General features: G+C 36.1%; 1 protein-coding gene across 1 annotated transcript; it reads right to left on the reverse strand.

Annotated features, from left to right (window-relative positions):
* Positions 1-1,137: 1,137 nt before the first annotated feature.
* Positions 1,138-2,208, reverse strand: LOC149930885 (uncharacterized). Its single transcript, XM_090157964.1, has one exon. It carries the CDS (start codon positions 2,206-2,208, stop codon positions 1,138-1,140), a length of 1,071 nt encoding a protein of 356 aa, XP_090014090.1.
* Positions 2,209-14,716: the final 12,508 nt, after the last annotated feature.

Consider the following 14,716-nt stretch of genomic DNA (forward strand, 5'->3'; position numbering starts at 1 on the left):
TTCCAGCCCAAGCTATCCACGCGGAACAGGACATTGAATTTCCTAACAACTTAACAGTTACACTTGAAGAAGCCAACCTAATAGAAGAGCAGACTCGGGAACAATCATTTTCGCAACTCTGGGTGACTGAGAGAAGAGACAGACTTACGGCTTCCAATTTTGGCAAAATTGTTAAACGAAAAAAAGGGGTGGATGAAACGTTTGTTGCAAGCCTACGAGGAAGTGTAGATATTTCTAACAACAAATATGTAAGAGAAGGAATTGTAAATGAGGCTAAGGCTTTAGCTAAGTATTTAGCTACAAGAGAAGGAAAAGCTTTTGCCTTTAAAACTGGATTTGTTATAAACCCTGGTTTTCCAGTCATCGGAGCCTCGCCAGACGGTTTAATTTACGACAAGGAAACCGATTCATTTGGTCTCATTGAGATAAAAACTTTAGCGAAGGCCAAAGAACTTGGGTTAACGGTTGAGGATGCAATTACACGTAAAGACCTAAAATTAAATGTCTGTTTAAAAAAGGAGGCATCGGGACAAATATCGCTGAAACGCACCCACAATTACTATTATCAGGTTCAAGGTCAATTGGGTATTACAGGTGTGCCCTGGTGTGATTTTGTCGTAGACACAGGAGTAGATTATTTTTGTGAAATAATTAATTTTGACCCTAATTTTTTTTTGAAACAATTTTGCAAAAATTGGACGATTTTTATTTTAATCATTTTAATCCAAAACTAAATTGTGATACTTAAGTGCAAATAAATCTTTAGTACAAATGTTGAAATTGATATTTTAGTGAAAATACTACTTTTATGGAAAACTTGTGACAAGCGACTTGTGATGTGACATTTAAAATATAACTTGAATTAAAAGCTAGTGATGTTTACGTAAAAATTATTTTAAGTACAAAATATTGTTAAATGAAATTTTGCTGGCTTTCATGTACATACAAATTAACACTAGTTAAAAATTATTTCACCACTATCGTACAATTAAAATTCGTTTATTTACAGCACTAAAACAGTTGTAGTGTTGTAAATAATCGACTTTTAATTGCATGCTAGTGGTGAAATTATTTTTAACCGGTTAGTTACAAAATATGACATTTAGTGAAAATAAAACTTTAGTACAAATATTAATTTTATTTGTTCGATTTATTTCTATCTAATAATGGCTCATTAGAAAAGTTGACTAAGTAACAGCAAATGAACCAAATTTTCTCCAAGCTTGCATGCATTGAATAAGGAAATGTGTATTTTAAAATGCGATAACTTTTAAGTTCTTTAATTACACGTTCAACGTGTATTCGCACTGCCGCAATCTCTTCTTCTAAGGATAGTTGTTCTTTTCCATTGAGAAAAGGTGGCATGTTTAACGAAACTCCCTTTTCCGCTAATATATCCTGGATCAAAAAACCTCGATCTGCCATGACACTGTCACCCTCCTCGAGTAAATTTAATAACCCACTCTTAGCGGTTAGTTCAACATCCGATTCTCTACCAGGAGCTAATGGAGCGATAAACGAAATAAACCCATTCGGAGTTATTCCAATTAATCCTTTTGCTGTGTTGTGATGCTTGTAATTTGAGTAGGTATCGCATTGTGTGTTATAATCTGAAGGAGTTTCAATAAAGAACTCTGTACAATCGATCACCGTCCTAGTTGATGGAAATTTATCTTTAAATTCTTGTGGCATATGTTTATTAATTACATTCCTTGAAGGCCAAATTGGGATTTTAGTTAATTTCCTGTGAAGCAAATCCAACCAAGTTGTGAAGTAATTGCTGACAGTTGTCGTTGATATTTGGAAACGATATGCTAGGTCTTCATTCAACAATCCAACACGTAACTTACACAAAGTTAAAAATAATTGTTCCTTAAATGGTAGGGCCATTGGCCGACCTGGAGAACTTTCCTCTCTTTCTCGTACTCTCTTATAACCTTGGCCTTTGTTATAAAGTGACAAACTGGATAAATCTGACTCCACATAACGAAATAATCTGTCATAAGCTTGATATGTAGGAAAACCGGTGTAAAATTTAAGCTTGTCTCCACATTTTGCCATATTTTCAAGTCTAAATAGTTTTTTCGCGCTCTCTTTATCTTTCTGTTGAATTAGTTCTCGTAACCGTTCCACTTCTTCCTTTAACTTTTGATTTTCTATTTCCAAGACTGTAGCGTGGCTCCTCATTTCCTTTACTTCATCTTTCATTATCTCTTCTTTTGATTGGATAATATCAACTTGTTTTGCAAGTCTCTAATTATGTCCTTGACATTAGAGAAATATGTATGATCTATGTAAAAAAACAGTTTTAATATTTCATGCCAATTAACTCAATTTTAAAGATTATCTTACCAAAATCAACTTGAGTTGATATTTTTTTTAAAGGAAGGCATGGGTTACAATTTATTGAACAGTTTTCTTCAACATCTAAAGAGATCTCAATTTCCGATCCAATATTTAATAGCATACCAGATTTGTCATCATCGAGTACAACAGTGCTTGATATAAAACACATTGCGAAAGTACGTGACCTGATATGTAAATTGGAACCTTTTGTAAATAGCTTTTTTTTCCATTTGCTTGAAAATGAAGTCCACATATTAAACTAGAGTTTTTTGGGTACCATTTCCTTCTTTTTCTTGGACTAGTTTCAACTTCATTATAACTTAGCTGAACTCTAGCTACCCATTCATTTTTAAGACTTGGCTCTTTTGGGAACTTATAGAGATTTAGTTAACAACAAAATAAGCTTTTATGAGTTTTGGAATAACTTAAACAGTTGTTTACACAACATTTAGCTCCAAGCTTAACACTCATTTTTAAATAATAACTGTACTAACTAAGAACTATACTAGTTTACAAAATGTTCCGAACTTTGTTTAATCTTAGCAAGATCTTAGCATGAAAAGGAAACGAAGCAGACGGAAGAAAAACAGAAATATCCAGAATTGGTTCCTAAAAACGATGAAGATGGCAGCAGCACCTAATCACGTGACAATTTCAACCCACATCACCGCCCCCGACTTTAAAATTTCGTTTCGCGAGAGCGAAACGTGGCCGGCTTGTTTATTTTATTTATAGAACTATTGGTCACTCAATGCTATCTGTAACCCGACCTAGATCATTTCTCTCGTCAATTCAGCTAGGACTAGCAATTCACCTCCACAAGCACTTCGCTTCTCGGTATGTAATTGACTTGTTGTCGAGCTTAGGGAAATGCAGTAGCTATCAAGAAGTACTAAAATATGAGAACAATATCTTAAGCTCAAGCGATCCCCAAATTTCAGATAACTCATTTAAACAATTTGTGTTTGACAATGCCGATGTTAGTACACATACATTAGATGAATTTGGTACTTTTCATAGTATGGGAGGTATAATGTGTGTATCACCATCGTCCTCCGTTAAGACGTCATGTGTTGTACCAAGAAAAAATGAAAAATATCAGCTGATGTGATTGGTTCCTTTGGTAAAATAGAAATCAATCCGTATAAAAAACATAATATTTCTGACTTACCAATGTTTTTATTAAAGAAATTTTCGAACAAAACTCACCGGTCAGGGTTGAAAAGATTCTAAACCTTGACCTAATTTGGATGTTAGGAAACATTTGGAAACATCCTTGTCCCAGCCGGGAATGGAGTGGCTATATGCAAATAGCAACGAGCAATGATACAGAGTTTGAAATAAGCAAAGTCTTGATATTACCATTTGTAAATCTAAATCCAAAGAATCTCTCTACAATCTACACTTCGCTTACATTCGCTCTCGAACAATGTCAAAGATATAATCAAAAGTCTTGCGTGGTAACGTTTGATCAGCCACTTTATATTAAGGCTGCTGGAATGGTTTTAGGATTGCCGGAAGAGCTATCAGCAATAGTGGTTCGGCTTGGAGGTTTTCATACGCTCATGTCATTCATGGGAGCTGTGGGCTATATAATGGCTGGTAGTGGATTATCAGATTAGGAGACAATCTATGCCAAAGTTTCGGTACGACATTTACTAAGTGGACACGCGTATTCGAGAGCACTCAGAGCTCATTTCTTAACCCAAAAGACCATTGCAAATGTTATGCTCGACTCTATTCCCGATAAAGATGAAAGTCTGAAGGAAAATATCAGGCGAATCCACACTGAACTAGTGTTTAATGTAGTAACTATTGACGAGGTACAAGAGTGCTATGAAGTACAAACAATATCTACAATTTTCCGAAATCTGAAAGAAGGTCTAAATAAGTCAGGTCGAACAGCTAAATTATGGCTTTTATAATTTGACCTCGTTGATATAATGCACTTGTTTGTAAGAGCCGAACGCACTGGAGATTGGTCTTTGCACTTATGCAGTGTTATAAAAATGCTTCCATACTTACACGCGTTAGGACATTTAGCCTATGCTAAATCAGCTCATCTATATGTTCAACAGATGTCTGACCTAATTACTACCATGCCAGTGAAAAAATATGATAATTTATCTACAAACGGATATTTCACCGTTAGACGCTCAAAGAAATCTTGGTCGGGAATTTGGTCTGACATGACCATCGAACAAGTTCTGATGAGAGCGATGAAGGTATCTGGTGGGTTAACAAGTGGCCATGGCCTAACCGAGAGCACAATTGCAAGATGGGTACTCACAACTCCAGTTTGTGCGTTAGTAAGCGAGGCCTTAGAAGACTATTGTGGAGTTACTGCAACTACGTCAGAACAGCACATTGAACTTCGAGATTCCAGACAAGCACGCGATATCAATGATTCGTTAAAACTCTATGAATGGTTAAAAGATCACTCACCGTTTATTATAGATTCTTCTCTTGTATCACTTTCATCTGGATTATTAGCGGACGCTACAGTAAATTGTGATTCAGCACTAGAAGTGGGTACTGGAGCCATGAAAAGAATTGTTGGAAAATCATTTTTTGAAGTCAAACTCCGTAGAAATGATCTAGTGAGGCCATTGGGAGCGATGAAAAATACAATTCGACTTGACGGGGAAGAGATAATAGTCAACCCACAACAACTATTCGGTAGAATTGCCAGTGCATTACAACGCGGAGCTAATTTAGAGAATTATCTCCAGTTTTAGCTATCACCAATCGCCCAAGCCCTCTTCGATGAAGTTTCATTAAGGAAAACGAACAATGCTGTCTTAGCTCAGGTACTACTAGAGCAGCTTCATACGTCGGATTCTACTGAAGTTGTTTTTAACCATTTCGTTGTAGACGGCGGATTTTTGCTCCATAGAGTGGTGTGGCCACGTCCATGCACCTATGGCGGAATTGTCTCTTTATGTAGATTTTGTAAAGAAACATTATGGAGCTAATACAACCATTGTTTTTGATGGCTATAAAGAAACTCTAACCACAAAAGGCGAAGAACAGCGAAGAAGATATTCCAGAGTAATGGCTCCTTACATTAAAATAGAAGAGAATATTCAAGCATCCACCTCTCAAGATACCTTTCTAAAAAATCCCAGAAACAAACAGTCCTTTATTGAACATTTATTAATTAAGTTTCCGGCAGGAGGCTTCTCAGTCAAACAAGCGAAAGATGATGCTGATACTCTAATTGTGAACACTTCCATTTCCATAGCTCTGAAACGACCGAACCTAAATGTTGCACTCATTGGAGAAGACATTGATTTACTAATTCTGCTACTTTCCCTTTCGATCCCGACATCTAAAACATCTATATTTTTTGTAAAACCAGCACACGGAAATAATACTGATAATGTTATTAATATCAAAGCTCTACAAGGGGCTTTGGGAGATTTGAAAGACGTGCTTCTCTTTCTTCACGCTGTCACTGGCTGTGATACTACCTCAGCACTTTATAGACAAGGAAAAAAGAAAGCTTTCAATTTATTAAACAAAAATGCAAAACTTAGAGAAACCGTAAAAATTTTCTACATGCCTTATTCTAGTAACGAAGAAATAGCGATAGCCGTTGAAACCTTCTTGTTACGCCTATATGGAGCCACTGATAGCAACACTTTAGATGCTCAACGATATCACACTTTTACGAAAGCAACCGCTAGCTCTTCGATAAGTTCAAATTTTGAATTAGCATCTCTACCACCAACAAGCGCCACATATATTTCGTGTTTATCACCAAATTCAAATTTGGCTTGGAAATAAAATTAACACCACAGATTGGGGCTGGAGACAGGTAGGCAATGAACTCAAACCTATAATTTCCACCCTAGAACCAGCCCCGCAAGAGCTTCTGCAGATGGTCTATTGTAAATAGAAAGATGTGTGCGATTTAAAATGTGAATGTCGAAAAATTGGCCTCGTATGTTCTTCGATTTGTAGACGCTGTAAAGGAATATCTTGCACAAACGAACATAGAGATTTTGATGTTGAAATTGAAGATCAAGGTACTAATGACGGTTTTTGTTAAGGCAACCACATATTTTGAACAGAGAAAATAAAATACATGTATTTTACGTGTAAATACTAATCTTCTGTTATTACTCTTAATAAATTAATTAATAAGAGGAAGTAGGCTAAACCTTCCTGGTCCGATTGTGCACTTCCGGTCTGTCGCAGGACAAACAACCATAAAAAAGAAATTATTAAGGATGTCTTAAGCTACAATTTGAGACATACAATGTCTCAATAAGCCAAGTAGCACCGGAGATACAAGTATTGTTATGGATTTTGGCCGCCATTTTCCAAGATGGCGGACATTCAACCACCGGGAGAATGTGGGAGACTGCACCACGTGAAAGAGCGCCCCAAAAATCTCTATATTCCCAAATTTTCAGCTTTGTGTTAATTTGTTCCGGGTTCTATCAAATTTTTAGCTAGTTTTTCCTGTACTATTAATAATTTTTAGCTTGGGAACTAAAAGCAGTTTCAATTACATGTAATAGAAATACGTATGACACTAAATGATATCAGATACTGGTAGTCCGTCGAAAAACGAGTGCGAATAGGGACATTGAAACAGAAAACTCGTAACTGCTTTTTACCTTTGTGATAGGAATCACTATTTGCAGATACGGTGCAATTGATGGTATAAGACCATTTATTTTTTACAAAACCCATAATATTTCATTATTTTGCTTTTCTATTTTTCCTTAAATGTTTCGTCAATAATATGGCGGCGAATTTTTTTCAGGCATCGTAACTTGACAGTTCTAAAGTATAGTGATACATCCCGAAGATTTGACAATTATTAGCCACGAAATGGTATTGTTATAATTGTAATTATTAGTTTAATAATTTTGTCAGCCTTAAAAAATATTTAAGGTAATAGAACGTTTGTGTAGTCCTTTTTAGGTAATTTAGATTTAACAAGAAGCTTGAATGAAAATCATAATGTTTAATGAAATCTGGGGAAATGGGATATTGACCCTAGAAAAAGCGACTTTTCGGTGGATATATCAGGTTTATTCTTCTACGACAACTCCAAAGTCAAGATTTATAATTCCGTAAGGCTGAAAAATTTTAAGCTGTGGTTGTTAAACTCAAAAACTAATTTGTAATGTTACTTTAATGTTAAAATAATATGATTGTCAACCAATTATTAAATACTACTTAAGCTTCTAACGAGTAAACCATGAAGAATGGTATGTGGGATAAAAACACGATGTCACCTTGCAGGCTAAGAAACAACCCGAGGATTTCACACATGGGGCTAATAGAATTACGGCAAATTTAATTATATTTTATTTAAACATTGAGCTCATCCTAAGGGCCCTTGTAAGAATTTGGAGCCTGTGTTAGTATAGCCACATTATTTAATTGAACATTGCACTTCGATTAGTTAAACAGAAAATAACATTTTTAGCTAAACTATGCTTGACTCACTCTTTTCTTTTATCGTTTATTAAAGATGAATATAAATTGAATATTCGAGCTTACAAGTTATTGATTTTCTCCAGGTAATTGAAAAGACGTTCACGACTATAAAAGAAATAAATTAGGCGTTGTTCATAATGCTTGTGTCCGACGTAAAGTGTTTTGCCTTCGTAAGCCTTTTTATAACGTTTAATGAAATTATAGTAAATGAAATGCATATATCTTGATCCATGAAACAAGGCCGCCTTGCCGTTAAGCATTCCTCTACTAATACGGTCTATATTTCCCTCTATCCAGTTAATAAAAATTACGTTCTTCCCAATTTTTTCATTTAGTTGACGATATTCTTTATGGTTTTTGCCCTGTAGGAAGAATATTCAATCAATAAAGTTCCAGGAAAATGCAATATATAAAATTCAAGGAAACTGTTACCTTTTCTGCTAATATTATGACGGTAATGTTACAAATATGTTTTATGTTCTTTAAGTTAAAAATGTGACAAAACATCTTTAGAATGAATAAATGTTTCGACATTATATTTATCAGGATTCTGCACAAATGCCATTGAAGATCACAAAAGGTTTTAAATTTTGGTTCGTTTTCTCAAAAGTATTTGGACTACCGCAAGTGCCTTAAGAGGTTTTTGTTTAATAATTTGGTTAAATAAAAATAAATTAAATACTTTAAAGATAAGGGTTTATGAAATTCGAAACTTATAATTTGAAAAGAATTACAGACTTTATTTCGCGAGTCCATTTCAAGAGAAAACTAAATAGTTTTTTCTCGGAGATCTATTAGGTCCCAGTTTCATTTTGTTTGCTCGAAGACCTATCGGTACGAGCTATTAGTAAGTTTTAATTTTCTTTAAATTTGTTTAGGGTTTAGTTTTTATCCCTTTTCATAATGGACTTATCTACTTATTCGCTAATTTTTTCATCCTTTACAATGCAGTCCATAGGTGGTTCCTTTTAACGTAACATTTATCTTTAAAGAATAGCTTACATGTAATTAAATTGGAAAGCAAAATATTTTCTGTAAGTGCTTTAAGAGAGGAGATAAAGTGTCATTATTATACTATTACTATTTCCCTTACCAACATCGTTAATATAAACTATTCCTAAGTTTTTTTAAGTTTGAGAATTAGGAAATAGCAGGTGGATAAAAATAATTAGCTTTACCTGTTTTGGAGTTATAAACTTCCCCACCAAAATAATACCAACTATTATTTTTACTTACGTGCCAAATTAAGTAACTGAAATAGTGTTCAATTGATAAATAGACATTGTACCCATTGTTATCATTTATTTTTGATGACAGATCGGAAATACTATTCACATACAAATTCTTTGATACAATCAAGTCGCCTTTCAGATTTCCAGAGAAAGCCTTTATGAGAACAGATACTCCTAAAAACCAAGCACCCAAAAGTAATCGGGTCGAAAACCTGCTTCCGTAACATCGAGCTTAGGAAAATTGAAAAACTTTAAAATTTATGACTTAAAAATATTCCAAGGGCCACATGCAGGTACGTTTTTTCACTCTCGTAACTTAACAATCCTCGTAAATTAATGGGGAATTGTGGGCATGGCCAAAGAACTTACAATTTATTTCGTGAACATGTAGTGCAGAGACAATGACGGAGTTAGTTGCTTTGCTCGCGACGTTTTTGAACCAGTTGTAAAGGAGATAATTTATCACGAGACACCAGACTATTTTGAGTAATCAGACAGAGTTTATAATAAATATTCGACTACCAAAAAGAGTATTCATCAATTTTTGGGAGGAGCTAAGGGTCAACCTTGACTGTGAAACATTGAGAGACAGGCCACTTTCTGCAGCTTCCCAGGTAGAAATATATATTTTACCACTATGCCGAATTTTTGAAGTAATATTGTTTAGGTGCTTAAAAACTGGTTATATCGGGTGTTAACTAAAAAATGGACCAGGGTGAATATCCCAAAATGTGTTTTAGCTACGATTTTGTAATTTTAAGTTGTTGTAGAGCGCTCAGGGGTAAATCGACCATGAAAATGTCAACGACTTTGAACCAAGTCTTCAAGGTCGTTTGAAAATTAACTTGAGAACCGTAAGAAATACTAATTTGATTCCAATTAGATGTTATCATGGGACTGGTGTTTTTGGGTCAAAGATGATTTTTTTTTGGAAATTCCGAATTTACTTAAAACTCTTTTTTATCTATATACTCCAATGATTGTGTTCTCTTGTGATATTATTATTTGTTATTTTTCCTAGTTCAATAATATGCTATTCCTCGATTACTTTCAAATGTTTTTCAAATGTTTTTCCCAATGAAAAATAATTGCTCTTTGCTAATAAAAAAATATATAATTCAAAAGAAAACAATATAATTTATTAGAATAAAATTAAAAATTCAAAAAAGGGACCTTTTATTTCGTGGAAAAAAACCGTGGGTAGTTGGATTCTTCTTTTAAGAGAAAAAATATATAGCAGCTGGTGAGAGTTGATGGAGTGATTTACAAAAAATATATTGAAATAATGCACATGGAAGGATACTAAATATTAATAATAATAATAATAATCAGCTAAAAATAAGGCTAAAAATAAGTTATTAATAATTTGCTCTAATTTTATTTTGCAAGATTAGCCATACCAATGATTTAATTTAAAAAAATCAGCTAAGCTAATACCCAAGGCACCACCTTAGTATTAGAAAGTGAAAATTCAAACGGTAGTATGGATTGATGTGATACCAGAGTAAAGATTTTCAGGGACCAATCAGATTTTCAACAGGTACTATAGTATTGTGAATGTCAAAAAAAATATATTTGCATTCTCGAAATGATTGGAAAACGCAATGGCAAGTGGGGCATTCTGTGACCGCTTGGCTACCATTTCAGAACGTATTGAGCCCTAAAGTTTATAAAAAATTTCTTGATTATTCACTAGTTGGTAAATATGTTCTCATAAGCAATGTTTAAATTAATATTTCAGTTATTTAACAAAAACGAGGAAAAATCAAAAGCCAAGAAATCAATAGTTTTTTCATTCAAAAGCAGCCCAAAAACACAATATTTAAATAAAACGAAAAGGATAATTTTTCCTAAAATATATTGGTAATCTTTCTAAGCCACAAGGGCTCAACTTGGACAAGTGAATCTGATTTTATCACAACCAGACATTTTTAGCCCAATCGGTAGCTCCAAAGTAGATGGTAGATTATTATATATTTAAGGAATTGAATCACATTTCGCATTACTCGCTTAAGTATACCTCACTCCTACCTTCGTGAATTCTAACTTCAAGCTGGTTTTGAAAGAAAAAACCATAAGACCATGTAATGCACTTAATTTAAATACCTGCCTGAAATGCAGGAAAAAAAACATTAGTCGATGAAGAATTTAAAATTTGGTTCTAAAAAAGCCACATTCACACTTTTGAACTTCACTTCTTTCACAAATTGGGTTGGATTTCTCAGGCTGGCTTCGGCATTAACACGTACTCTTCAACTTCTCGTGAACTTTAGTTTGAACTATAATAATCGGGAACGGTCCATAAAAAAATAACAAATGCGAAAATTGTAGAACAAATCTGTTCTTCTCATTTCTTAAACGCTTTCGATAAGTAGAGTGGCTTAAACAAATAATGATTGATGATGATAAAACGGAAAATAATTACTTTGTATCACCCGAATAATAATTAGATTATAATAATTATAATAAGTTTACGGCAAACAATGTAAGATTGCGTTAATTTCGGCCTCGTCAATAATTTAAGGCGGAAAGCCCAGCATCCATATTTCATTATCTGCGCGAACATTTTCTTGTGACATTTGAAATGCAATTAGACCGATAATTGAAAAGCCAGATACTTTGTTTGAAAAAGTAAACTTTGTAATGCTTTGGGGACAGTGTACTTAATAAATAGATACATAGATATTTGTAATATTGATTTTATTGTTTCGCTAAAGAGGAGTATGGCTACTGAGTCGGTGCTTTAGTTTGGAAACATACCAACATACCGTTTCCAACTAATTCTTGACCTTACTGTTTGCATGGAAGAAGCATAAGAAGAGCCGACTCTGCCTTTGAGCTATGTAAAGAAGGAGATGTTAACGCCACCTGACCGTCGTACGTTACCAAAGTGATATACAGGGTGTCTCAATTTGCTCGATCAGGCCATTTTTCTCAGATTGTATTTATGCTAGGGTTCGGAAATTTTCAGGGTTTATTTGTTAGGTATGGAAGGCTTTGGTTACTAAATTTCACCGGTAGGTGTCACGCAAAATGTTTCAATAGAAAAGTTGTAGGACATAGTCGAAAGTGTAAAAATAATTTTCGTTCGTTTGAAAAAGACCTATTATCCACTGAGTTTGGAACCCGGCCACCTGAATTAAAAGGCTTCAAAAGTCGCTTGATGACTTAGGCCTAGGGTGGTGCCTTGGGTATTAGCCTAGCTGATTATTATTAAAACAAGTTGTGCTAGCAGGCAATAGCCTTTAACGTAAACAATCGTACATAATCACAACACACATGTACATTTATTTTAGGGAACTTATGCTTTCAGCTATGTAGTTAATAATCAGATCTGCAAAAAGTTATTGTTAAAGAAAATTATTACTTTCAACACCTAATTAGACAAAGTAGACAAAGACCGCGTCTTCCATTTCGACGTGGTTACGAGTAAGATCATCAAACAAAGATTTGTTGACCAAAAATTACGCTTATTTTTCTTTTGTTGTTTTTAACGTGAAATATCAATTGTCCGAATAGTATTAAAAGCGTTTACATTTCAAAGTTAAAACATTATCTCAGCTTGGCCGATTGTTGTCCAGTATGCCTCTTTACACTCGAGATCAGCGCGCTCATATGTTAGAATTATTTTACGGAGAAGGTCGTCGTATTGCTACTCTAGTAAGTCAGTTATTTAGACGAAGATTTCCCAATTGCAGGCCAAGTCATACGACGGTTCTTAGAGTGGTCCGCGACTTCGACAACTGCGGTAATATCAATCCGAGGTTTCGTGGTCGTGGTCTGCCAGCTTTGACTTATGGTTGGATAGAAACTACGTTTGGAGAACACTCGAAAACACCATTTTCATCCTTATCGAGCGACACTTCACCAAGGACTGCATGACGGTGATAGACAGCGCCGACTCGACTTCTGCAATTGGTTTTGCCTGATGGCTGACGCACACCAGGATTTTTACGATCAACTACTGATGTCCGACGAATGTTCATTCGGAAGAGATGGGCCTTTCAACCGTCAAAACCAACATATGTGGGACTACGAGAATCCACACTGGGGATTTCCTCACCGCCACCAAGTGCAGTTTCGCTTAAATGTGTGGGCTGGTCAGTTAGGTGACAGAATTATTGGCTTGTTCTTCCTGCCAAATCGTGTGAACGGTCAAAACTACTTGGAGTTCCTTCAAAATGAAATATCCAACGTGTTGGACGACATTCCTCTGGCCGATTACAGACGCATCTGGTTCCAGCAAGATGGGGCGCCACCTCACCAATATCGGGACGTGGTTGCATATCTAAACGACGAGTTTACTGGAAGATGGATCGGAAGAACTGGTCCTGTTCGTTAGCCTGCAAGATCCCCTGATCTAACACCACTCGACTTTTTTCTTTGGAGATTCGTAAAGGACTACGTATACCAAACACCTGTGACGAGCGTTGAAGATTTACGACAAAGAATCATCGAAGCATGTCGCCGGGTGACTCCAGAAATGGTTCGGGGAGCATTTCGCAATATGCAACATCGTGCATATTTGTGCATTGCATCAGAAGGTGGCATTTTTGAAAACATTAAAAAACATTTGTCACTTGGGCTAATTATTATTTGTTTATTTTTAGAAATCTTATAACTGAAACTAGCCGAGAAGCCCGCCTTACAGGCGGGCCCTCTGCTAGTTGTGTGTTTCGAGGCACTCCACCCCAGTACGTCCCCCAACCCCTTTTTCTCATGGGATAATTTCCGTGCCACCCTTTTCCCCATAGTCGAACCACCGCAGTAAGGCACCCTCCCCCTTTTAACCATGCGAGAATTTCCGTGGCACCCTTTTCCCCATAGTCGAACCACCGCAGTAAGGCCCCCTCCCTTTTTTCCATGTATAAATTTCCATGGTACCATTAACCCCATAGTCGACCTCCCCCCGTAAGGCCCCCACCCCCTTTTCCCATTCGATAATTTCCATGGTACCCTTTTCCCGAAAGTAGAACCACCCCAGTAAGGCCGGGTACCCCCTCCTCATTTTTCCCATGTGTAATTACCGTGGTACCCACCTTGCCCTTTTCCCCATGTGATTACCGTGGTACCCAATTTGCCCTTAACTACCTAAGCCTTACACATGAAAAAATATCCGATAAAATTTTAAAAACAGTACGCAGTAGATGACCAAACAATACGTTGTACCTTACGGACATTCAGACCAATAACATAAGGTGAGGGTTGCGCAAACGAAACTTGATGCCGGGTAAAAGTATGGGGGGAATGAAGAAAAAGGGAAATGCTGCGGAAAGGGAGATAATTTCGGGTGTATTGCGGGTTGGGACAAACACGGCCCAACTCTCAGGAGTGACAGATTTTGAGAAAATAGATAGTCGAACCACCTCAATACCGAAGCAAAAGGCAGTCTCGGTTTCCCTCTGTTCCGCGGGTCACTTTTTCCTCGCCGCCCCGCCTTTGGCTTCATGACAGACTAAGCACACATTCCTGAAAACTGGGACGTACGACCGACGACGACCAACGTACCAAGCGCTCCTTATAATATAGACTAGCCGAGAAGCCCGCCTTACAGGTGGGTCCTTAGCTTGTTGTGTGTTTCGAGGCACTCCACCCCGGTACGCCCCCCTAACCCCTTTTTCCCATAGGATAATTTCCGTACCACCCTTGCCCGCATAGTCGAACAACCGCAGTAAGGC

The sequence above is a fragment of the Leiobunum rupestre genome, chromosome 9, assembly GCF_980474605.1.
Source record: "Leiobunum rupestre chromosome 9, qqLeiRupe1.1.hap1, whole genome shotgun sequence".
NCBI lineage: Eukaryota > Metazoa > Arthropoda > Arachnida > Opiliones > Sclerosomatidae > Leiobunum > Leiobunum rupestre.